The sequence below is a fragment of the Schistocerca serialis genome, chromosome 5 (assembly GCF_023864345.2).
Source record: "Schistocerca serialis cubense isolate TAMUIC-IGC-003099 chromosome 5, iqSchSeri2.2, whole genome shotgun sequence".
NCBI lineage: Eukaryota > Metazoa > Arthropoda > Insecta > Orthoptera > Acrididae > Schistocerca > Schistocerca serialis.
The window spans coordinates 138,658,332-138,685,703 of NC_064642.1; the positions used below are offsets into that span (position 1 = coordinate 138,658,332).

Genomic DNA, 27,372 nt, shown 5'->3' on the forward strand with positions numbered 1-27,372 from the left:
AGATAAACTCCAGTGGAAGACTCTGCAGGAGAGACGCTCAGTAGCTCGGTACGGGCTTTTGTCAAAGTTTCGAGAACGTACCTTCACCGAAGAGTCAAGCAGAATATTGCTCCCTCCTACGTATATCTCGCGAAGAGACCATGAGGATAAAATCAGAGAGATTAGAGCCCACACAGAGGCATACCGACAATCCTCCTTTCCACGAACAATACGAGACTGGAATAGAAGGGAGAACCGATAGAGGTACTCAAGGTACCATCCGCCACACACCATCAGGTGGCTTGCGGAGTATGGATGTAGATGTAGATGAACAGCATAGTGAACGTATTATTGTGGCCAAGATAGACACGAAGCCCACACCTACTACAGTAGTACAAGTTTAATGCCAACTACCTCTGCAGATGATGAAGAAATTGATGAAATGTATGATGAGATAAAAGAAATTATTCAGATAGTGAAGCGAGACAAAAATTAAATAGTAATGGGTGACTGGAATTCAATAGTACGCAAAGGAAGAGAAGGAAACGTATTAGGTGAATATGGATTCGGGGTAAGAAATGAAAGAGGAAGCCGTCTGGTAGAATTTTGCACAGAGCATAACTTAATCATAGCTAACACTTGGTTCAAGAATCATAAAAGAAGGTTGTATACATGGAAGAATCCTGGAGATACTAGAAGGTATCAGATGGATTATATAATGAAGAGACAAAGATTTAGGAACCAGCTTTTAAATTGTAAGACATGTCCAGGGGCAGATGTGGGCTCTGACCACAATCTATTGGTTATGAACTGTAGATTAAAACTGAAGAAACTGCAAAAAGGTGGGAATTTATGGAGATGGGACCTGGATAAACTGACTAAACCAGAGGTTGTACAGAGTTTCAGGGAGAGCATAAGTGAACAATTAACAGGAATGGGGGAAAGAAATACAGTAGAAGAAGAATGGGTAGATTTGAGGGATGAAGTAGTGAAGGCAGCAGAGGATCAAGTAGGTAAAAAGACTAGGGGTAGTAGAAATCCTTGGGTAACAGGAGAAATATTGAATTTAATTGATGAAAGGAGGAAATATAAAAATGTAGTAAATGAAGCAGGCAAAAAGGAATACAAATGTCTCAAAAATGAGATCGACAGGATGTGCAAAATGGCTAAGCAGGGATGGCTAGAGGACAAATGTAAGGATGTGGAGGCCTATCTCACTAGGGGTAAGATAGATACTGCCTACAGGAATATTAAAGAGACCTTTGGAGAAAAGAGAGCCACTTGTATGAATATCAAGAGCTTAGATGCAAACCCAGTTCTAAGCAAAGAAGGGAAAGCAGAAAGGTGGAAGGAGTATATAGAGGGTCTATACGAGGGTGATGTACTTGAGGACACTATTATAGAAATGTAAGAGGATGTAGATGAAGATGAAATGGGAGGTATGACACTGCGTGAAGAGTTTGACAGAGCACTTGAAGACCTAAGACGAAACAAGGACCAGGGCGTAGACAACATTCCATTAGAATTACTCATAGCCTTGGGAGAGCCAGTCCTGACAAAACTCTACCATCTGGTGAGCAAGATGTATGAAACAGGCGAAATACCCTCAGACTTCAAGAAGAATATAATAATTCCAATCCCAAAGAAAGCAGGTGTTGACACATGTGAAAATTACCAAACTATCAGTTTAATAAGCCACTGCTGCAAAATACTAACATGAATTCTTTACAGATGAATGGGAAAACTGGTAGAAGCCGACCTCGAGGAAGATCAATTTGGATTCCGTAGAAATATTGGAACACGTGAGGCAATACTGACCCTACGACTTATCTTAGCAAATAGATTAAGGAAAGGCAAACCTATGTTTCTAGAAATTGTAGACTTTGAGAAAGCTTTTGACAATGTTGACTGGAATATTCTCTTTCAAATTCTGAAGGCGGAAGGGGTCAAATACAGGGAGCAAAAGCATATTTATAATTTGTACAGAAACCAGATGGCAGTTATAAGAGTCGAGGGACATGAAAGGGAAGCAGTGGTTGGGAAGGGAGTGAGACAGGGTTGTAGCCTCTCCCCGATGTTATTCAATCTGTATACTGAGCAAGCAGTAAAGGAAACAAAAGAAAAATTCGGAGTAGGTATTAAAATCCATGGAGAAGAAATAAAAACTTTGAGGTTCGCCGATGACATTGTAATTCTGTCAGAGACAGCAAAGGACTTGGAAGAGCAGTTGAACGGAATGGACAGTGTCTTGAAAGGAGGATATAAGATGAACATCAACAAAAGCAAAACGAGGATAATGGAATGTAGTCAAATTAAATCGGGTGATGCTGAGGGAATTAGATTAGGAAATGAGACACTTAAAGTAGTAAAGGAGTTTTGCTATTTAGGGAGTAAAATAACTGATGATGGTCGAAGTAGAGAGGATATAAAATGTAGACTGGCAATGGCAAGGAAATCGTTTCTGAAGAAGAGAAATTTGTTAACATCGAGTATAGATTGAAGTGTCAGGAAGTCGTTTCTGAAAGTATTTGTATGGAGTGTAGCCATGTATGGAAGTGAAACATGGACGATAACTAGTTTGGACAAGAAGAGAATAGAAGCTTTCAAAATGCAGTGCTACAGAAGAATGCTAAAGATTAGATGGGTAGATCACATAACTAATGAGGAGGTATTGAATAGGATTGGGGAGAAGAGAAGTTTGTGGCACAACTTGACTAGAAGAAGGGATCGGTTGGTAGGGCATGTTTTGAGGCATCAAGGGATCACAAATTTAGCATTGGAGGGCAGCATGGAGGGTAAAAATCGTAGAGGGAGACCAAGAGATGAATGCACTAAGCAGATTCAGAAGGATGTAGGTTGCAGTAGGTACTGGGAGATGAAGAAGCTTGGACAGGATAGAGTAGCATGGAGAGCTGCATCAAACCAGTCTCAGGACTGAAGACCACAACAACAACAACAACAACAACAACAACAGCACATTTATATGTACTGTCTTCAGACAGACTTTTATGACAATTATATTTGTTCTACATTTGGCTGGCACACACATGACAAAGATGTATGTTTGATTCATTGCTGTACACTACTTAACTACTGTGGTTTTGAAAATAGCCTTTTTTTATTCCTCCATGGTGCTTGTGTATATTCTATATTTATCTTTTTTGTACCGTCATATGGGGTGATTTCGAACACCAGGGTGAATTCGGACAGTACGGCTTATTTGCTCTTTGCCACTGCATAGAAACAAAGAGTTACTTATTTTAACATCCATGCGCCAGTTATTTTAAGTGCAATATTACATTTATCGCTTTCCACAACTTTTATTTTGTGTCAATTGTTGCCTTAGGTGAATAACTGACAAACAGTCTCAGTGTTAAAAATCCATGCATTATCGTAAAGTGGAAACTTTCTATTGTTGCGCTGAGTGGGAACAGTTATTGTAACCGTAATTGTCGACGCGGTCAGTAGCTAATAGCATTGAGACAACTTCTGTTAAGTTTTTCGAGTTTCTCGTGCAAGGTTATAAAATGATGTCGGTTTTTGTAAAACTGTGTACTGTTTTAGAGGTGCTACAGTACGGTGTAAGTATGACCCAGAACTTTTAGATAAAGCTGTTCGTGATATTCAGAGTGGTAAATTATCGTACAGAAAAGTGTGTGATTTGTATGGTATACCCAAATCAACCCAACAAAATAAAGTATAGGAAGCACATCCGAAAAAAAATGGGAGGACAGCAAGTGCTAAATAAAGAAGAAGAAGAAGAAATATTGAAGCAAGGTATCTTGAGGGCTGCACATTGAGAATTTCCCTTCACTAAATTGGATATTAGATATTTAATTAAAGGCTACCTTGATAAATCTGGCCAAAAAGAGAAGAAATTTCGTAATAATTTGCCAGGAGAAGAATGGGTGCATTTATTCCTCAAACGACAGTCAGAAGATCTTTCCGTTTGCTTAAGTGAAAATATTAAACAAGCTCGTGCAGAAGTGAACAAAGAGACTGTTAAGATGTTTTTCTCCAATATCAAGGCAAAGCTGGAAAATCTCCCACTTAGCAACATGATCAACTATGATGAAACCAACATGTCAGATGATCCAGGCAAGCAGCAGATAACTACAAAACAAGGAAGTAAGCATGCTGAAAAAGTGATGGACTCATCAAAATCTAGTGTCTCAATAACGATGGCAGCTAGTGCTGATGGTAAACTGCTTCCTCCGTATGCCCTTTACAAATCAGAGCATTTGTAGGATACATGGCAAGAAGGTGGACCACAAGGAACCTGTTTCAATAGGAACAAAAGTGGATGGTTTGACTTGCCAGAATTTGAAGACTGGTTCTTTACAATCTCTTTGTCCTATTTGAAGAGGCAAAACGGGCGGACAGTCATGATTGGAGACAACTTATCCAGTCACGTGTCTTTACATGTTATTGAAGAGTGTGAGCGGAACAATATTTCATTCATTCTCCTTCGCCCTAATAGCACGCACCTCCTCCAAATGCTCAATGTAAGCTTCTTAAGGCCAATGAAAGCAGCGTGGTGAGCTGTATTAACTGATTGGAAGAAACACACTCGTGGGACCATTTCCAATGATCCCTTCCCATCTCTTCTGATGCAGACACTGACTAAGATTTCAGCAAACTCCAAGGAAAACATAAAGGGTGGATTTCGCACCACGGGCCTAATCCCATTTGATCCAGATCATGTCTAACGAAAATTGCCTGATAATGAGAGCAGCCAGCAAAGCAACACAGATGCATGGTCTTCCACTTTTCAAGAAATGCTCAAAAAAATTCGTTATCCTCCAAATAAGCTTGGTAGCTCCCGCCGCAGCCGCAAACTATAGACGTTCAATCTGGAAAATCAACCACTGGCCGAGAGTTTCAAGGAAACGAAAACAGTGCTGAAACAAGTGACAGTGATTCTAGCAGTAGTGAAAGTGAAAATGACACATCATCCAATGAAGTTTTACTGCTGAAAGAAGAGGATTTTCTTGTTGCAGAGTACAAATATAAACATGGAAACATGGAGCAAACAAGGCAGTATGTTGGAGTGGCCACAAAGGTTGGTGCTACGGAAGTAAGTGTGAAATTCTTCCGCCCACACGATAACAGTAAAAACATATTTGTGTTTCCGAATATCCCCGATGAAGACACAATAGAAAAATTGCAAATTTCGAGAATACTTCCCATACCAGTTGAGAAGAGAGGAATGTTCATTTTTCGAGAAGATGTGCTTTAGACTTGAAGACAATAGTTTATTTAAAGTGTTTGCAACTTAATTTAGAATGAGTGAGAATTTTTTTTTTTTTTTTTACCTTTTAGTTAAATTAATTTGTTTGTTTCTGTCTGTTTCTAATATTTCAGTTAAGAACTGTAAAAAAAAATTATTTAAATTCTTGCAAAATAAAAAGTTATGGAAGGATATAATGAATTTTCTTCTTCTTCTTCTTCTTCGCGGATGGATCACTTAGGACCACGCGTAATCAACATTTGTTGGCCTTTCTTTTCGCCCAGTATTCCTTCATAAACAACGAGTGGGCTAGCTTTCGTTGCGTAGACCACGTATGTCGGTTAGTTTTCCTCTCTTCTTCCTCAAAACCCCGTGTGTTTGTGATTTTTCTGATTTCATTTCTATCATGTAGATTTGGAGACCCTAATACCCTCAGGTCTTTTTCCGTCTGTTTGTACCAGTTCGGTCTTGTAGTTTTCTTCTTTAAAAATGTATGAATTTTGTGCGTTAACCTGTTTGAGTCCATTCTTTCTAAGTGCCCCATGAATTGGATTCTTCTCATGCGCATTGTGTCTGTTATTTTGGAGGTATTTTTATATATTTCTGCATTGGGTTTTGGATAATGCACACCATCTTTAGTTCTTGGTCCTAGGATTTTCCTCATTATTTTACGTTCTTTCACTTCTAATTCCTCTTTTAGCATTCTGTGTTGAAGGTTTAGTGTCTCAGATGTGTAGAGAGCTTCGGGTTTAATTACTGTTGTATAGTGTCGTATTTTGCAGTTCCATGAGAGACTCTTTTTGTTGTAAATGTTTTTTGTTAACTGAAACGCCGTATCTATATTCTGGACTCTTGATCTGACAGATTTCTTTTCGTTACAATTTTCTGCAATCCATTCACCTAAATATTTAAATTCTTTTACTCGAGAGATGTAGTTATTACCAATTTTGAGATCAGAAGGTGCATCTTTGATGTCAGTAATAAATTTTGTTTTTTCAAAGGAAATTTGTAATCCTATTTTTGCTGCCTGCTCTTGTAATAATTCTAGCTGTTTCTGTGCATCGGTAATGTCTTGTGCGATCAGTGCCATGTCATCAGCAAATGTTAAACAGTCTAATTCTATGCCCTTACGTCTTGGTCCCAGTCTGTGTGCTGGTGCACCTGCTTTTCTCCATTCTCTAACAACTTTTTCAAGAGCACAATTGTAGAGCACTGGGGATAGTACATCTCCTTGTCGTACTCCTGTGTCTATTTCAAATTCTGTGCTCAATTCTCCCATAAATTTTACTTTGGATTTGGTCTCCATGAGAGTTTCTTTTATGATGTTTGTTGTCTTTTGATCTAGTCCAAATTCTGCTAATACTTCAAAAAGGGATTCTCGGTCTGTACTGTCATATGCTTTTTTAAAGTCGACAAACGTGATGACATAACTTTTGTTTGAAGTACTATGTAATTATTTCATTGAGTTTTTCAAGTTAAGGATTTGTTCTACACATGATCGACCTTTTCTGAACCCACCTTGGTATTCGCCTAGTTTTGAATCCAGCTGAGGTTCTGCGCGGTTTAGTAGGGCTTTAGACAGAATTTTGTATGTTGTTGACAATAAAGAGATTCCACAATAGTAGTTGGGGTCTGTTTTACTTCCTCTTTTGTACAGAGGATGTATGACTGCTGTCTTCCAATCTGTGGGGATTTTTTCAGTTTTCCAGATTTCATGTATAATTTCTTTGCGTTTTGCAATAAGATTTTCTCCTGCCTTTTTCCATAATTCTCCGATGTTTTGGTCTTCTCCTGATGCTTTTTTATTTTTCAGTAACTGAATTATCTCTTTTACCTCCTGTAAACTTGGTGGCTTTGAGTCTGGGTTTCGTTGTGTATGATGGAACTCAAATTTTTCTGCAGGCTTTTCACAATTCAGTAATTTAGAAAAGTATTTTGCAAGAATTTCACAGTTTTCGGTGTTGGTATGGGCAATTTCCCCATGTTCATTTTTGAATTGGAGTGATGGAGGGGAGTACTTTGTTAATTTTTGTTTGAATACTCTGTAGAAATTTTGGGAATTGTTTTTCTTGAAATCATTTTCTATGTCTTGCAATTTTTTGTCTTCGTGTTGTTTACGGACTGTTCGTATTGCTTTTGTGACTGTTTTCCTGGTATCTTTGAGATCTTCCAGGGTATTTTGATTTTTGTTGCACAACCAATTTTGCCACGCCTGTTGTCTGAGATTTATCAGTTGGTCACACTCATCTGTCCACCATGGGTGTTTACGTGTTCTTCTTTGCGGTGCTACTGTTTCAGCTGTTTTTAAAAGTCCTGCTTGTAGTTGTTGCCAATTTTGTGGTTTTAAGTTTTGTGTTTCCTTCATAAATTTTTCATTACCATTTATCTTTTGTACATCATATTTACGGTGTGGAGATTTCTTCGTGAATTTTCTTTTTTCTGGAATGACATCTAGGGAGAATTTTGTTGGGTAATGGTCGGACTCTAGGTCTAGTCCATTAAGGACTTTAAGTTTCATGATTTCTACTGTATTTACGCGGGAGATCATTACATGATCCAACTGATATTTACCTAGTAATGGATTTTCTTGAAAAATGTTGATTTGAAAAATAGGTCGTGGTTTTTGCAGATTTCAATGAGTCGCATGCCATTCCGGATGGTCTGTGTATGCCCTGACCATTTACCTACCCAATATCGATATTTCTTTTCTTTACCGATTTGTGCATTGAAATCGCCCATAAGTATTTTGACATGGTTATTTGGGATTTTTTGGAGAATATTATCTAATTGGTTCCAGAATTCTTCTACTTCTTCTACTTTGTTTTTGTTAGTGATGTTAGTTGGTGCATGTCCGTTGATTAGGGTGTATATCTTATCAGCTGATTTTATTGTCATCATGGAGAGCTCTCCCGAGTATGATTTGAAAGTCGTGACTGAACCAAGTATTGATATATCTACTATAAATCCAGTTCCACATTGTGGACAATTTGCCATGGCTTGTTTTCCAGGTTTTCCTTTGTATATCCTGTATCCTTCTGAATCAAAAGGATTTTCATCTGTATATCGTGATTCCTGAAATGCAATAATTTTGATTTTACGTTCTCTGGATTTGTCCAGGATGTTTTTTAGTTTTCCCATTTTTAAGAGAGAATTTACATTAAATGTCATAATGAATTTTATATATTACGGATATCACTTATTCCTAACAAAGGACTACCTTAAAATGTGTAATATGTCACCAAAATCAAATAAAAAGCATGTTAAAAAAAAGGGGGGGGGCAGTAACTGTCCGAATTCGCCCTCTATATATTGTAACTTCAGTCAGAGATTTAAAAAACAGGTGTCCGAAATCACCCCAATCCATGGGGTGACTACAGACACTTTATTTAACTGCCTTAGATAAATATACCTACACACACACTTTCTGGTTCTGGGATATTTTATTCGTTACACATATACCCTACCACTTCCATATCAATCAATTTAATCTAACAATATATACGAAAGTTATAATTAAAGTAACAGCACAACCGTCCGAAATCACCCCGTTTGACGGTACCCTACAGTTTTCTCTTGTATCCTCACAGGAAACCAGTACAGAACAAACATACAAGTGTACAGCTGAAGGCATAACAAAAAAATGTGATTAAAAGTTACCATATTGTGAACAGTACTTGTGAAAGGGCGATGTGTGAAATTTAGCTCCACTGAGTTTCTCTCTTTTTACTTTATCATACTTTTTAAAATCACCCTCAATTTCTGAATTTTCTACGAACATCAGTTGTGTCTCCACCAAAATACAGGATTACCATAAGTTATTGCGTAACGACATAATCCACCTCACAACAGTACACCAGGTGTAGAAGTATGAAACCAGAATTTCCCAACAGACGGTGCTAGCCGTCAGCGTAGGGCCCATGAGAACGCGTCTGCAGGGCCATCTGCTTCCTGTAACAGCTGACGGCGAATATCAGCACACAGTAACCCAAGTTCTGTACGTCAGTATCTGTTTCAAACCTGTAAACATGTCGAGTTTTGAGCCTATGAACTAAAATTTGTGGACAGCACTGGTTTTCTGTAATTTGAAGAAAACTGCTGCAGTATCACATTGAGTGTTTGTCGAAACTTTCAGCAAACTTGCTCTTGGGAAAACACAGAGTTTCAAATGGTTCAAAAAATTCATAAGTGGTAATTTTGACATGAGAAATGACGAGCACTGAAGAAGTTAGAAGACAGCAGATTGCAGGCCTTACTGGATGAAGATGATACACTCAACAGGGACTCGTGGAACAATTTAATGATACGCTGAAAGCCATTTCTCTTTGGTTGAAAGCTATGGGAAAGGTGCGTAAAGTGGGAAAATGGGTTCCGTATGAACTGAATGGAAGACAGCCAGCAGATTGAAAAACCACTTGTGAAATGCTGCTCACCAGATACAAAATAAAATCATTTCTCCACCGAATTGTGACAGGTGGTGAAAAATATTCTGAGAATCCTACGTGTCATAAATCATGGGTGAAACCAAGCAAACCATCGACATCCACTGCAAGAACAAATTGGTTTGGAAAGAAGACAATGCTCTGTGTTTGGTGGGATCAGAAGGGTGTAATCTATTATCAGCTGCTAAAACTTGGTGAAACCATTACCACTGATCACTACCAACAGCAAATGATCAATTTAAATTGAGCGTTATGTGAAAAATGATCAGAATATGGAAAAAGGTGACACAAAGTCATATTGCTCCAGGGTAACACCCCATCACACACAGCAAAACAGGTCAGGGATTGCTCCATCTGATTATCATGTATTTGCATCACAGGGACATGCTCTTGCTGAACAACGCTTCAATTTGTATGAAAATGTGCGAAAATGGCTCGCTGACTGGTTTGCTTAAAAAGAAGTGTCCCCCCCCCCTCCCCCCACGGCATTCACAGCCTCACACAGAGTTAGGAGAAATGTAATTATTGCAACCAAATTCTGATTTCATATTTCTACACCTGGTATAATCATCTGGTATCTAGCACAAGCTGCTTCTGCTGTACAGATCATTTAGCTGATGTGTATCCTATAGATTTTGGAATGAATGTAACATCATATAATAACAGAACTAGAAATCTAAGGCTGTTGCTTCCTCTAATTCACCTATAATCTGCTTATTTATGTTCTACACATTGCGTACACACTCGTCTCCCTATCTTTACATCTGTTTCACGGTCTAAGGTATCTTTGTAACAAAAGCCTCTTATGTAATTCTGAATGTTGTGTAATTCCACTGTAACAAAAGAATGTTCCCCTAACTCTTTTACTTTGCATACGATTGCTTAAATGGGTGGAAATACTCTTCACAAAATAGGTTCCTTTACAAATACACTTCAATAATTTCGAAGTTCATCACAATCTTAGGCCTTTACACATGTAAACAGGACGCACTTCTTTCAAGCCCCTCAAGACAATTAATTACAAAGAGACACTGTTACATGAAGACAGGGTGATGCCATTTTTCTTAAATCTGTATGTTCACGAGAGCCATGCTACCTTGCTTGGTTAGTTTTCAATACTCCTTAGAGGTCCGTTAAAGCCTCTGGGATTTTAGAAGTAGTTCACTTGGTGCCAAGGGGTTTTACTTTTACAGAGATTTCTACCACAGTTGTAAACCAAAAAATCAAGTTAAGCTCAATGATGGAAAAACAACTAAAACTTTCGGTAACAGGGGAGAGGCAGCACTGACTAATCACCAGTTTCAGAACCCCAGGTTTGCCAACATGAACGTAGTCACATCCAACCAAGCTCTGAGGAGTTAACCATTTAGCATCAGCCAGAATGAGTGCATATTCATCTTATGGAATATGCATATGTGAAGAAGATTACCTCTGCTATAGCAGATTGGTACTTCTGTTAGTTAATGACAAGATATTTAAACAGAGACGAGCAGCAGGATGTCCCAAAACATATGAATCAGAAAATGTACACTTGTTCCCATAACACACAACGCAGACATTACGAACATATCTAACAACTACAATGGAGAAAGCCTATGAGCTTCCAGTCCCTCCCACAACCCAGTACTGTTTCCCTTTGGTACTATTCTGTATAGCTTTACGTTACTCAGTGCCCGTCCTTTTCTTTCTACACTTTCCTGAGTTTTACTGTTCCTAATTTTGAGTAAGAACTTTGTCCAAAAGCTTAAATATTTCTAGTTTTATTTTTCATTGTGCCTGTCTGCCACTGAACACCACCTCTATGCAGTGAGTAGCAATCTATCCTTTCCATATCTTCACTAAAGGTCCTCAAACTTTCACAACAAAACTAACAAGTAACTGATACAATGACACTTTTATACCTAACTGTCCTGCAATACCGTCCTACCTAATGTCAGAACTTCTCATTCAAGCATTGACCAATGAATTTTATTTTTTCTATTTGTAAATCAATTGATTAAAATCTCTATTGGAAAGTAAAAGTGCATGAAGGATTAATATATTTAAAAAATAAATAAACATAAAAGAAAACACAGGGACTTCTAACAAAAAAAGTACACTAATGAGGTAAAACATTCATACTACTGCTTGAATGTGCGTTGAGCACAGTGATTGGGTATATACTGTGACGTAGATCCCATACAACGAGAGCACCTTCCTCACCACCCGCCAACACCAGGTGGCGTTGTGTTGGATGATGAACGACACAAGAAGCAGAAACCTGGAACATAATTTTGTCATACATACATCAAAATATTTTAAGGAGTGTGTCAAATTTTTTTGAGAAAAAGCTTATTTTTACCAAAACTATGCACATAAAATATAAATAACAGAGACAATACCTTTTGGAATCAGGGATTCCTTCCTTCAGCAAAAGAATGCAGACAGTCTGAGGAATATAGCAATTAATTAATTAATTAGGTGTGCATTTTACCTAGTATGCAGGATGAATTTTCTATTAATCTAGTGCCACCTGTAAGCAAAAGGGTGTTCCTTTTTCACAAATTAATCGTTAAGAAATAATTCTTTGTAGAAGATAAATCTTCAGATAAAACAAGAGAGTAAATGCAAATGATGTTTCCAAAGTAGCTGTGGTATTTAAACTAGTAGACAGTACATGTTGCATACTGGAAAATCAAGGCATCATACTGTGATACTCTATTCCAAAGAAGTTTAACATGATCTCATCTCTTGGGAGATGCTGAAAGGTAGATAGCATCTCAGCTGCTGGCTGTGCCATGTAAGTGTTTCAAACAGATGAACTTTATATTTTATTTTCTGGACATCTAACAGGCCCAGTATCCAGCATGATAATATCTAAGAAGAGTAGAAAATGTCCTTGATATTCAGTACATCTTTCTCAGCTTGTTTAGAGAACTCTGAGAGTAAAGAAAAATAATAATAGTAATAGCAATAATAATAATAATAACAATAATAATAATAATAATAATAACCCTCTCCCAACTCAATTTCATATAATTGTGCAATGTGTCAGCTCATTTAAAAACTAAAGGTTACCGTGGGAGGAGGAGGAGGAGGAGGAGGAGGAGGAGGAGGGGGGGGGGGGGAAGGGGAGGGGGGGGGGGGGGGAGGGAGAGGGAGATAATGGATGCTGCTGTTGCTGATGACCATTCACCATCCAACAACAAACTTATTCCTGAGATGAATCCTAATAAATTTATTCTGAACAGGAGTTCTAAAGACAAGAATATGAGAAATGAATTTGGGGTTGCCAAAAGCATGAAATAGAAATGCAGGATATGGATATTGTGAATGAGGGGGAAAAAATTAAGTGGTGACAGTACATGTAGCTTCCAGTGATGCTAATGAACTGCATCACTATTTGCTCCTGCCCTTTCAATCAGAATGACAAGAAAAATATTTCTCTCAAACGGTAGAAACAAAATTATTTTATAACAAGCGAGTTTATCAAATAATCAAGATGGAAAAAACCACAGATCAAAGCAGACAATTATTGTTATAATAATAATAATTATTATTAACTTGATTGGTCACATTGGACCACCTGGGTCACTCCATGTTCACTTTCTCTTTGAAGTTTGACCACTTGCTTCTTGCACTCAGCCCAGTACTAGTTCATTCATTCCAAATTCAATTTTCTTAACTCGTCTGAAATCTCTGAGGGTCTTCTGTGTGTCATTTCTGCTGCAAATTTATGATTCATAAGGAAAGTGTCAATTTTGTTTTTGTTCTCTGCATCAGTAATTCTAAGTCTTCATTGTGCTGGTGATTGGGTCAATCTCACAATAGACAGTTTCATTAGGGAGGATTCTCCAGAATCCATCAACCTGGTATTTTTTATTGATGCATGTTCTGATAATTCTTCATTCAGTCTCGAGGAGTCGATTGGTTCTTCTGTCATTTTTAATTTGGGGAGAGTTACAGTTTTGTAATGTTTGATCTTGGTGTCTATTGACATGCATTTCTTATTATATGTTGACCAGGTTAGAAACTGTGCTTTTTTTAGTTTTGTTGGTTCTATTTATCCATGTTGGTTTCTCACCCAAGTTGTGCAAAATAATTTCTCCAAGATATTTAAATTTTAGAACTTTTTTAATTGCTTGATTATTTATGAAGATTTTATATATACAAAGAGGTTTCATTGGCATGATTTCAGTTTTCTCAAAGGATATTTGTAATCCTATTCTTGAAGAAATTTTCTGGAGACTTGTGTCCTGGCCACAAATTTCTTCCATGTCAAGGGCTAAGAGAGCTAAGGCTGTTTGCTCTTATTGCTGATTTTCCTCCAATTTTACACGGATTTTCTTTTTGCCAGATTGTCATGATGTGATTAAGAGCCACACAAAAAATGTAAGGGGACAATCCATTACCTTGTCTGAGTCCTGTTTTTATTGTGAAAGCTTTTGACATTTCCTCTCTAAACTTGACCTTTGAATTTGTGTTAGTTAAAGTTAGCTAAATGAGTCGTACCAGTTTGGGATGGTGGCCATATGATCTAAGGATTATTAGAAGTGTGGGTCTATGAACACTATCATATTTTTTTTTTTTTTTTTTTTAAATCTACGAATGAGATTTAGCTCGTGGTCTCGCGGTAGCATTCTCGCTTCCCAAGCACGGGGTCCCAGGTTCGATTCCCGGCGGGGTCAGGGATTTTTCCTGCCTCTTCATCATCATCATTCATCCCCATTACGGTCGGAGGAAGGCAATGACAAACCACCTCCACTAGGGCCTTGCCTAGAAAGGCGGCGCGGGTCTCCCGCGTCGCTCCCCTACGCTCTGTAAAGAAGTATGGGACTCATCATCGTCATCACGAATGAGATGAATAACTGTTTGTTTCTATACTTGTAATACTCCATTATTAGTTTCAGGCTAAGAATTTGGTCTGAGCAGCTTCTGTATGGTAAAAATCCTTCTTGATATTCTCTAAATTGTGGCCCCAGAACATTTTTGATCCTATTGTAATTTATGCGGGAGAAAATTTTGTATGTGCAGTCCAGAAGGGTTATTCCTCTGTAATTATCTGGGTTGGTTCTATATCCTTTTTAAAATAATGGACGGATTATTCCTGAGGTCCAGTGCTCTGGAATTTTCTCTACGATCCACATTTCAATAAGATGTCGGTGGAGATTTATTACTACAGGTTTTCCAGCATTGTTCCAGTTTTCTGCAAATACATGGTCTTCATGACATGCCTTTGCAAGGATCTCTGCATTTTCTTGATTACTATGCGCAAACTTTCCTGACTTATCTCTCAGCACCAATGTCGAGGACTCATACTTTTTAAGATATCTCCCAAAGGTTTTGTAGTAATCTCTTGACTGTTTCTTCTGGAAGTTCTCTTCTATCTTTCCTAGGGTATTTTTAAGATGTTTGCGTTTTGTCTGTCTGATGATTTATGGGTTGACTTTCTTTGTTTATTTCTAGATGTGATTCTTCAGACTTTTGGGTTTGATACTTTATCCAAGCTTGGTGTCTTCTTTCTAATGCCTGGTCACATTCTGCATTCCACAACTCATGTTTCTTCCTGGGATTTACTGGAGGCAACTCTTCTGCTACGGATTTTAATTTGGTGGTTAATTCTTCTAGTGTGTTATAGTTGATAGACCCTTCACCTGATTTCCTAGTGTATTCATCATTTTTTGTTAAGATGGTTGGGTTGAATTTTCTTCTGGTTTTTTTTCTGAGCTCTTTTCCTTACCATTGGTGTTAATTTTATTTTGATCTACACAACATAGTGGTCTGACCCCGAGTCTTCACCCCTTAAAACTTTGACGTTGTAGATTTCACGATGGTGAAATTTATCCATGCATACATGGTCCAGTTGCCATTTGCCCTTTTGGAAATCAGGGTGTTTCCAGGTTTTTAATTTGTGAGGTTTCCTCTTAAAACATGTTGATGTTAAGACCAGGTTATGGTTTCTACAAGTTTCAATTAACCTTTGACCATTTTTGTTGATGTTTGAGGTTTGTACGAACTGTTGAGTTTCTAGACGCTCCGATCCACCATTATCTTCTGAATGACAGTCCACCGAATCCGAATGCTATCTTTCCTGCAATTTATGGTTGCAGTCAGTGGAATTATTCTTCAAGACTGTTCATGGTCGACTGTCTATGGTATCACCTTGGTGTGAGGATAAATCCTCGAATTACAATTCTGAATGTTATTCAGAAAGGTGGTGATGAAGGAGGAAAGATGACAACATGAAATTGTGAAGATGGAAAAAAAAAATAGAAGGGGTCTGACACTTCGAGAATTGAAGAAATCGGCCAGGACGATTAAAGAGCGTGAAAATAAAAGACACCCTAGGCCTCCTTACCGTGAGGGTCACAAAAGAACAAGAGAAGTCAGATAGGACAGATAATATTACACAGCAGCCAGTGAAGCAGGTACTGAATTATTGCAGTGACATTCCAATTGCTAAAATCACAGGAAATTATTCTGTGTCAGATAAAAAGTAATAAAATCCACTTGCTGGAGGAAAACTACAGGGACAATGACAATAGGGGCAGGAAACTGTCAGCCAGATGTTGCATTGCAATGGCCAAAAACTGTGTTCACTTCAGTAACACATAACAATTCTGAAAAAGCTTTTGTAATGCAACTGGGTCTTTAGTGTTCTGGATCCTAATATGGCAGCAAAACAGCACCATCAATCGTCATTACTTTATAATTAGCACTCAAGAACAGAAAAAAGAATTTTAGTGAATCTAATAACATATATTTGATATATAATACAGGAAGTTGCTGCTCACCATATAGCGGAGATGCTGAGTTGCAGAGAGGCACAACAAAAGGACTCTCATGACTAAAACTTTCAACCATTAAAACTGCAGTCGTTCCTGTGAGTTGTGTTTGTGTGAGTGTGTGTGCGAGTGTGTCTCTCTTGTTGATGAAGGCTTTAATGGCCAAAAGCTTTAGTCGCGCGAGTCCTTATGTTGTGCCTGTAAGTTACTCAGCATCTCCGCTATATGCTGAGTAGCAATGTTCCTTTTTGTAATAGTGATATAATATTTTTATTAATAACAACATTAAGATGAAAATTTTGGTGGCAGTTGTTGCACTGGTTAGTATACATAGTAACTATTGTAAATATCTCTTTGGCTCTTCTCTTTGCACGTACTACCAGGGTATCTTACAAAATTCTACTATTATACCACCTCTATGTATTAAGATGCGCCTAATAAAACAATTTGTGAAAGATTTTTCCGAAGACGAAGAATGTTTCAAGTACCTCTGCAAGAAGTTTCCTCATAATTCATTTAACCTGTCAGTCAAGAAATGATGTCCAATTCCTAAGCTGAATCAAAAATGACAGGGAGAGATTTGGGTATTATTCAGTGTTGATAATTCATTTTTTAAGAACACAAAGAACCGACTTTATATATCTGTTTCAGCTAACATGTTGGAGAAGCGGGGCAAACCCGAAGTTTGGTACAGATTTATTGACATCTTCATGATCTGGACTCACAGTGAAGGAGAACTCCAGAATTTCTTGTTCAACCTCAACTCCGTTAGTTCCATCAGATTCACCTGGTCCTACTCCAAATTCCATGCCACTTTCCTTGACGTTGACCTCCATCTGTCCAATGGCCAGCTTCACACGTCCGTCCACATCAAACCCACCAACAAGCAACAGTACCTCCATTATGACAGCTGCCACCCATTCCACATCAAACAGTCCCTTCCCTACAGCCTACGTCTTCGTGGCAAACGAATCTGCTCCAGTTCGGAATTCCTGAACCATTACACCAACAATCTGAAAACAGCTTTTGCATCCTGCAACTACCCTCCCGACCTGGTACAGAAGCAAATAACCAGAGCCACTTCCTCATCCCCTCAAACCCAGAACCTCCCACAGAATAACCCCAAAAGTGCCCCACTTGTGACAGGATACTTTCCGGGACTGGATCAGACTTTGAATGTGGCTCTCCAGCAGGGATACGACTTCATCAAATCCTGCCCTGAAATGAGATCCATCCTTCAGGAAATCCTCCCCACTCCACCAAGAGTGTCTTTCTGCCGTCCACCTAACCTTCGTAACCTCTTAGTTCATCCCTATGAAACCCCCAAACCACCTTCCCTACCCTCTGGCTCCTACCCTTGTAACCGCCCCCGGAGTAAAACCTGTCCCATGCACCCTCCCACCAACACCTACTCCAGTCCTGTAACCCGGAAGGTGTACACGATCAAAGGCAGAGCCACGTGTGAAAGCACCCACGTGATTTACCAACTGACCTGCCTACACTGTGAAGCTTTCTATGTGGGAATGACCAGCAATAAACTGTCCATTCGCATGAATGGACACAGGCAGACAGTGTTTGTTGGTAATGAGGATCACCCTGTGGCTAAACATGCCTTGGTGCACGGCCAGCACATCTTGGCACAGTGTTACACCGTCCGGGTTATCTGGATACTTCCCACTAACACCAACCTGTCAGAACTCCGGAGATAGGAACTTGCCCTTTGGTATATCCTCTCTTCTCGTTATCTGCCAGGCCTCAACCTCCGCTAATTTCAAGTTGCCGCCGCTCATTTCTCACCTGTCTTTCAACAACATCTTTGCCTCTGTACTTCCGCCTCGACTGACATCTCTGCCGAAACTATTTGCCTTTACAAATGTCTGCTTGTGTCTGTGTATGTGCGGATGGATATATCTGTGTGTGTGTGTGTGTGTGTGTGTGTGTGTGTGTGTGTGTGTGTGTGTGCGCGCGCGCATGAGCGAGCGACCAAGTGTGTACCTGTCCTTTTTTCCCCCTAAGTTAAGTCTTTCCGCTCCCGGGATTGGAATGACTCCTTACCCTCTCCCTTAAAACCCACATCCTTTCGTCTTTCCCTCTCCTTCCCTCTTTCCTGATGAAGCAACCGTTGGTTGCGAAAGCTAGAATTCTGTGTGTATGTTTGTGTTTGTTTGTGTGTCTATCGACCAGCCAGTGCTTTCGTTTGGTAAGTCACATCATCTTTGTTTTTAGATATATTTTTCCCATGTGGAATGTTTCCCTCATCTAGATGTGTGAAGCTCTCTGAACCCTTGTTAACTTATATAAATGAGTAAATCATGTCATTTAGTAATGTTATAGTAATAGTTTTGAATAGTTCACAGGTCTGCATTTTGTTTATGATGATGGGTGTCAATATATATATTTGTTTGTGCTGTATTATTGTTTTGTTGAGGTACTCCTTGGATGGTGTGACGCTGTTCGAGTTCGCCAGCAGATGCCTTTACGCCACAGCTTGTAAGGCAGAGAGTTTCCCAAATATGCAAGGATGTCATAAGGAGCAACCTCATTAGAACAGATATATAAGATCAATGACATATTTAAGTATGTCTGCTTGTGTCTGTATGTGTGGATGGATATGTGCGTGTGTGCTAGTGTATACCTGTCCTTTTTTCCCCCTAAGGTAAGTCTTTCCGCTCCCGGGATTGGAATGACTCCTTACCCTCTCCCTTAAAACCCACTTCCTTTCGTCTTCCCCTCTCCTTCCCTCTTTCCTGATGAGGCAACAGTTTGTTGCGAAAGCTTGAATTTTGTGTGTATGTTTGTGTTTGTTTGTGTGTCTATCGACCTGCCAGCGTTTTCGTTCGGTAAGTCACCTCATCTTTGTTTTTATATATAATTTTTCCCACGTGAAATGTTTCCCTCTATTATATTAAGTATAATATAAGGAATTTATCAACACCAAATAATGCAATAATATTTTTTCCACGATTTTACTACCTAGAACCCTCTCAAAACAAGTTTTGGAACTCAGTGTGTCCATGTAAATTATATAAATTATACTTAAGTTACCATACATTTTCCATCCCCTCTGTATGAATTTCAAGGTACTTCTCTGTATACTACAGTTCACTTAAAAATACTTTCAGAACAATAATGAAAATCATTAATATTACAGAGCTTCTGCAACATATTTTGTTTTACATCATTTTCATGGCTGAAAAAGGAACTGCCTCTATTGACATTGCTGCCCCCATCTAGTTACCACAGTACACATTACTACAAAAAATGTTTGATATTTCAAATAGCTAAATAAAAATCAGAATGGATAACTGATAATCTCCAATATCATGCGTCTAAACAATTGTATACGCACCTGCTCATGTGGCATTGTGAATGACATGGTAGGCCTAACAGTTGAACTTTTCAAGTCCCAAATTTTCAGTATGCCACGCAAATTTCCAGTAAGAATTTCACTGTGTTTAAGGAAGCAAACACATCGAAGTGTACTGCTGTCGGCTTCATCTGCAAAGTACAAGAATACTATTGGCTAACAAAAAGTTAATTTCACACAATACCTTGTTATGAAAGCATGTCTGAACAGATGCAGGTATCACTTGCATTGTGGCATAACTGTAGCATGGCCAGGCCAGAAGTGATTCATGGTTCTAGTTACCTGGTATTAAACAATGAGGGTTCAAAGTGTTTATCTTTGTCAGTTCTCTAATATGGTAAAATTCATCTTACTGCATGGGAAGAGAGAACTTTTACATCATGACTGTACTGGTTGTAGCTATGCCCAGTCAGCTGTAAGTGTGGTGACACCACACATAGTAACCTACCTAGGCTGCATCGACAGACAGAGGAGAGTTGGTGGTTTACAAATCTCTGCTGTAATTAATGTGTGATTGATGGTGTGCTTCTGCATAATCTGCAAGTTGCTATTTGTGTGATTTAGAATTTCTCTGGGGGATGCACAAATGAAATTTTGGTGAGGACTGGGTTTACAGCCATTACATAATTATTGAATGTGGCCTGCCGCTTATGGCTGTTAAATATAATTTTCCAGTACAGTGGAATGTTAAAACCCAATCTACAAGCTGGAACACAGTTTCCAGCAGTCTGAATGCAAATTTGTATGGTGGTGTTAGTATATCCTAGCTTACACACAACTATGAGCACAAGTCAATATTCTCATCAGGGGGGGGGGGGGGGGGGGGGGGGGGGGGGGGGGGGGGGGGGGGGGGAATAATCTGGCACTCTACAGGCCAGAGTGTGGAATGTTAGATTCCTTACATGGGTCAGTGGGTCAGAGAATCTAAAAATGTAAATCGATAGTTTGAAGTTTGATATAGTGGGAATTGGGGTATGGAATGGCAGGGAGAACAGGACTTTTTGTTAGGTCAGTACAGGGTTATCAATACACAATCAGATAGGAGTAATGCACAAAGGTCTAATAATGAATAAGAAAACAGGAATGCAACTGAGCTACTATGAACAGCACAGTGAACACATTATCGAAGCGAAGATAAACACGAAGCCAACACCCATGATATTAGGACAATTTTCTACGCCAACTAGTTCTGTTGATGAAGAGACCGAAAGGATGTATGATGAGACAAAAGAAATTATTCTAATACTTAAAGTGAGCAAAATTTGTGAAGGGGACTGGAACTTGATAGTAGGAATATGAAGAGATGTAAAAATAGAAGAAAAGGGGACTTGGGGGGAAACGAATGAAGAGGAAGCCACTTGGTCAAGTTCTGCACAGAGTGTAATTTAGTCATTGCTAACATTGCTTTTGAATCACAGAAGGCCTGTGGGTACATGGAAGAGATTGGAGATGCTGGAGGTTTCAGACAGATTTCACAATGGTAAGAGTGTTTTGAAACCACTGTCACTGCAATTCATGATGCCCCCAGACATTATACAAGGCGGAACATTGTTCTTAATAGGGTTTGTGATCAATACGGACTCTGCAACATGCTCCAATGTTGGTCAAAAGTAAGGAACTCTTGTGATAAGAGTGTTCCATTCCTCCATCAGTGCGACTGTCAAACGCTAGATTGCTGTTGGAGCATGTGGACATGCTTCAATACATTTCCCCCAATACAGCCCACACATGCTTGATGGGATTTAGGTCACAGGAAAGTGCAAGCAAGTTCATTCACCAAATATCTTCTTGTTCCAAGAGACCTACACCTGCACCAGTTTATTTGTTCACATAACATCATCCACAAATATGAAGTAAGGGCCAAAAGCACTCCTGAAAAGATGCACATGGTGGAGGAGTATAGCGTCACTATAACGTTGACCTGTGAGTGTTCAATGGTATGGATGTTAGTACACCCATGCAACATTACTCCCCCCCCCCCCCATACTTTTAACATCTAGATCGCCAAAATGATCATGTTCAATAATGTTCCTGGGTGCATTGTGTGTTCTCATCTCTAGCCATATGAGGGTACGTCCAGCTTGCTGAACATGATTGTTTTGGTGGTCCAGGAGTTATGTTATGGGGAGGCATAATGTTGCATGGACATACTGACCTCCAAATCTTTGAAAATGGTACACTCCCTGGTTCACACTGTTGTGACACTTCACTCTAGATCTACATCTATATTCTGCAAACCACTGTGAACTGCATGGCAAAGACTACATCACATTGTACCAATCATTAGGGTTTTGTTCTTGTTCCATTCACATATGGAGGGCAGGAAGAATGACTGTTTAAAAGCCTCTGTGTATGCTGTGAGTAATTAAATTTTGTCTTCATGATCCCTATGAGAGCGATAAGTAAAGGGGTGGGGTGAACTTGCAGTATATTACTAGAGTCCTGAAACACTGTAAGTAGGTTTTCTTGGTATACTTCCTCAAGAGTCTGCCAGTTAAGTTTATTCAGCATCTCTGTGACACTCTCCCATGGATCAAAAAACCTGTGACAATTTGTGCTGCCCTTCTCTCTATATTTTCAACAACACCTGCTATTCCTATCTGGTACAGGTCCCACACAGTTGAGCAATATTTAGGATGTCACACAAGTGATTTATAAGCAATATTGGATCACACGAGTGATTTATAAGCAATATTGTTTGTAGATTGACTGCATTTGGCTCTGACTTAATTTTTACAGATGACAAAGTGCAACCGCATCAAACTGCTTAGATGGGTCAGCTATTGGAATGAGTGGATATTTGGGGAATGGACTAGCCTGCCTCTTCCCTCAACAGAGGAGCTCTTGCAACAAGAGGATATTTGGGAATGGACTGGCCTTCACCCCCCCCCCCCCCACCCCCCCGGGGCTTAAATCCCATCAACCATGTGTGGGATGTTTTGGGGAGAAATACTGCAGCGCATCCTCGTGCTCCAATGACCATCCAGTAGTTGTCAATCATGATAGTGGAAGAATGGAGTGCCCTAAAACAAGAAATTGTAATCAACTTTTCGGCTCCCTATTAGAACCATGTCCTGCCTTTTGTAATTTCCAGGGGACAATCGTGAATCACAGTGCCTTCAGTATCATTATTGTCTATGAATAAAAGTGTCTTCTGTTCATCTCACTGGGTATTTCTTTCAGTTACATCCTGTTCTATACCATAACAGTACTTTCTATGTATGGCCCAAGTTTCGTCAAGCAATGTTATTTGACAGTGACACATTGTGCAAAAAGTATTTTTGCTTTGCACACCAGTATAGTTGGGAGGATCATACTGATATTCGTAAATATTTCTTTTAGATCTATAACAATGACATGAAGATGGCATAGATCCACAGTAGATGAATGTCTGGCTGACCGTGTAATGAACTACTGGGAAGAGGTCACAGAAGAGCAAGCAGACTATTCAGAATTTGGAGGAGACTCTGATGCAGATGATGGGGCTATTACTTCCAGAGTTTTAAACACTACTACAGACACCAATGGTAGTTTGGGTAACATAGTGTCAAGGGGACCTATGACAAACGTCTAGCGCAGATGCAGCAGGTACGGTAAACTGTTTGCCTATACTTGAGGAAGCTACTGAAGTGTCTGCAAATGTTGATTTATATGTATGGTCTCTACGGATCAGAGCATGGAATGTCAGATCCCTTAATCGGGCAGGTAGGTTAGAAAGTTTAAAAAGAGAAATGGATAGGTTAAAGTTAGATATAGTGGGAATTAGTGAAGTTCGGTGGCAGGAGGAACAAGACTTCTGGTCAGGTGAATACAGAGTTATAATAATGAATAAAAAAATAGGAGTGTGGGTAAGCTACTACAAACAGCATAGTGAATGTATTATAGTGGCCAAGATAGACACGAAGCCCACGCCTACTACAGTAGTAGGAGTTTATATGCCAACTAGCTCTGCAGATGACGAAGAAATTGAAGAAATGTATGGTGAGATAAAAGAAATTATTCAGGTAGTGAAGGGAGACAAAAATTTACTAGTCATGGGTGATGGAATTCGAGAGTAGGAAACGGGAGAGAAGGAAACATAGTAGGTGAATATGGATTGAGGGTAAGAAATGAAAGAGGAATCCGTCTGGTAGAATTCTGCACAGAGTATAACTTAATCATAGCTAACACTTGGATCAAGAATCATAAAAGAAGGTTGTATACATAGAAGAATCATGGAGATACTAAAAGGTATCAAATAGATTATATAATGATAAGAGAGAGATTTAGGAACCAGGTTTTAAATTGTAGGACATTTCCAGGGGCAGATGTGGACTCTGACCACAATCACTGTAGATTAAAACTGAAGAAATTGCAAAAAGGTGGGGATTTAAGGAGATGGGACCTGGATAAACTGACTAAACCAGAGGTTGTACCGAGTTTCAGGGACAGCATAAGGGCACAATTGACAGGAATGGGAGAAAGAAATACAGTAGAAGAAGAATGGGTAGCTCTGAGGGATGAAGTAGTGAAGGCAGCAGAGGATCAAGTAGGTAAAAAGACGAGGGCTAGTAGAGGGTTGGTTGGTTTGTGGGATTGAAGGGACCAGACTGCGACGGTCATCGGTCCCTTTTTCCAAATCCTAAAAACACCCACAGAGAATAAAAACGATGAACAGAATAGAGCACAGATGACACAGAACAAGAGAAACGTAGATAAAGACCAGACAAGAAGAACTAAAATCACACAAAGTGTGACGGTGGTTGGCCGACCATAGGAACAAAAAAAGGAAAAGCCAACCACCAAGAACACATTAAAAACTGAGTTTAAAACTGTAGGCCAAAGGCCAGAATCAACACAAAACAATAAAACAAAACACAAACACTCAGATTAAATGATAAAAACCCCCTGCCCGAATAAAACGTAAAACTAAGCCAGCCATAGCAGGGTCATCAGATAAAAGGGCAGGGAGCGTGTCAGGCAGTGCGAACGTCTGCCTGAACACAGCTAAAAGCGGACACTCCAATAAAATGTGCACCACAGATAAAACGGAGCCGCAGCGACACAGAGGTGGGTCCTCACAGCACAATAAGTGGCCGTGTGTCAGCCGAGTGTGCCCAATGCACAGCCGGCAGAGGACAACAGACTCCTGGCGGGAGACCCGAATGGACGACCGCCACACAGTCGTCGTCGCCTTGATACGACGGAGTTTGTTTGGTACGGGCAGGTTGCGCCATTCAGCGTCCCATAAATCGAAAATGGTGCGGCGTAATAGTGCCCGCAAATCAGTCGCCGGGAGGCCAATCTCCAGAGGTGGTTGACTGGTAGCCTCTTTCGCCAGGCGGTCAACATTCTCATTGCCGGGTATCCCAACATGGCCTGGGGTCCAAACAAAGACCACAGAGCGGCCGCAACGGTCAAGAGTATACAGGGACTCCTGGATAGCCATCACCAGACGAGAACGAGGGAAACACTGGTCAAGAGCTCAGAAACCACTCAGGGAATCGCTACAGATCACGAAGGATCTCAGCAGGAGCGAATATACTCTAGGGCATGAAAGATGGCGACCAGCTCAGCAGTAAAAATGCCGCAGCCAGCTGGCAATGAATGTTGTTCAGAGTGATCACCTAGAGTCAGAGCATAACTGACACGACCAGCAGCCATCGAGCCGTCGGTGTAAACAACTCCAGAGCCCTGATATGTGGCCAGGATGGAATAAAAGTGGCATCGGAAGGCCTCCAGAGGGACTGAGTCCTTCGGGCTCTGTGCCAAATCGAGCCGAAGGCACGGGCGAGGCACACACCATGGGGGCGTGCGCAGAGGTGCCCGGAAAGGAGGTGGAACTGGGAAAAACCCAAGCCCAGAGAGGAGCTCTTTGATGCATACGGCGATCGGACAACCTGACCGGGGCCGACGGTCTGGCAGATGGACGACTGACTGCGGGAACAGGACACGGTAATTTGGATGACCGGGCAAGCTAAAAACATGGGCAGCATAAGCCGCCAGGGCTAGTAAAAATTCTTGGGCAACAGAAGAAATATTGAATTTAATTGATGAAAGGAGAGAATATAAAAATGCAGTACATGAAGCAGGCAAAAAGGAATACAAACGCCTCAAAAATGAGATCGACAGGAAGTGCAAAATGGCTAAACAGGGATGGCTAGAGGACAAATGTAAGGATGTAGAGGCTTATCTCACTACGGGGTAAGATAGATACAGCCTACAGGAAAATTAAAGAGACATTTGGAGAAAAGAGAGCCACTTGCATGAATATAAAGAGCTCAGATGAAAACCCAGTTCTAATCAAAGAGGAGAAAGCAGAAAGGTGGAAGGAGTATATAGAGGGTCTATACAAGGGCAATGTACTTAAGGACAATATTATTGAAATGGAAGAGGATGTAGATGAAGATGAAATGGGAGATACGATACTGCGTGAAAAGTTTGACAGAGCACTGAAAGACCTCAGTCGAAACAAGGCCCCGGGAGTATACCACATTCCATCAGAACTACTGACGGCCTTGGGAGAGCCAGTCCTGACAAAAGTCTACCATCAGGTGAGCAAGATGTATGAGACAGGCGAAATACCCTCAGACTTCAAGAAGAATATAATAATTCCAATCCCAAAGAAAGCAGGTGTTGACACATGTGAAAATTACCGAACTATCAGTTTAAGAAGTCACAGCTACAAAATACTAACGCGAATTATTTACAGACGAATGGAAAAACTGGTAGAAGCCGACCTCGGGGAAGATCAGTTTGGATTCCGTAGAAATGTTGGAACACATGAGGCAATACTGACCCTACAACTTATCTTAGAAGAAAGACTAAGGAAAGGCAAACCTACGTTTCTAGCATTAGTAGTCTTAGAGTAAGCTTTTGACAATGTTGACTGGGATACTCTCTTTCAAATTCTGAAGGTGGCAGGGATAAAATACAGGGAGCAAAAGGCTATGTACAATTTGTACAGAAACCAAATGACAGTTATAAGAGTCGAGGGTCATGAAAGGGAAGCAGTGGTTGGGAAGGGAGTGAGACAGGGTTGTAGCATCTCCCCGATGTTATTCAATCTGTATATTGAGCAAGCAGTAAAGGAAACAAAAGAAAAATTCGGAGTAGGTATTAAAATCCAGGGAGAAGAAATAAAACTTTGAGGTTCGCCAACGACATTGTAATTCTGTCAGAGACAGCAAAGGACTTGGAAGAGCAGTTGAACGGAATGGACAGTGTCTTGAAAGGAGGGTATAAGATGAACATCAACAAAAGCAAAATGAGGATAATGGAATGTACTCGAATTAAGTCGGGTGATGCTGAGGGAATTAGATTACGAAATGAGACACTTAAAGTAGTAAAGGAGTTTTGCTATTTGGGGAGCAAAATAACTGATGATGGTCGAAGTAGAGAGGATATAAAATGTAGACTGGCAATGGCAAGGAAAGTGTTTCTGAAGAAGAGAAATTTGTTAACATCGGGTATAGATTGAAGCATCAGGAAGTCGTTTCTGAAAGTATTTGTATGGAGTGTAGCCATGTATGGAAGTGAAACATGGACAAGAAATAGTTTGGACAAGAAGAGAATAGAAGCTTTCGAAATGTGGTGCTACAGATGTTGAAGATT

The 27,372-nt window shown here is 39.9% G+C and overlaps 1 protein-coding gene across 1 annotated transcript in view; it reads right to left on the bottom strand.

Annotated features, from left to right (window-relative positions):
• The window catches only part of LOC126481421 (nucleoporin Nup43), a 200,520-nt gene that overhangs the window by 23,569 nt on the left and 149,579 nt on the right, over positions 1-27,372 (bottom strand). The window contains exons 5-6 of the mRNA XM_050105162.1: positions 19,762-19,910; positions 11,770-11,908 (exon numbers count right to left, since the gene is read on the bottom strand). Of these exons, the coding sequence (XP_049961119.1) occupies positions 11,770-11,908; positions 19,762-19,910 (288 nt within the window). The remainder of the gene's footprint in view (positions 1-11,769; positions 11,909-19,761; positions 19,911-27,372) is intronic.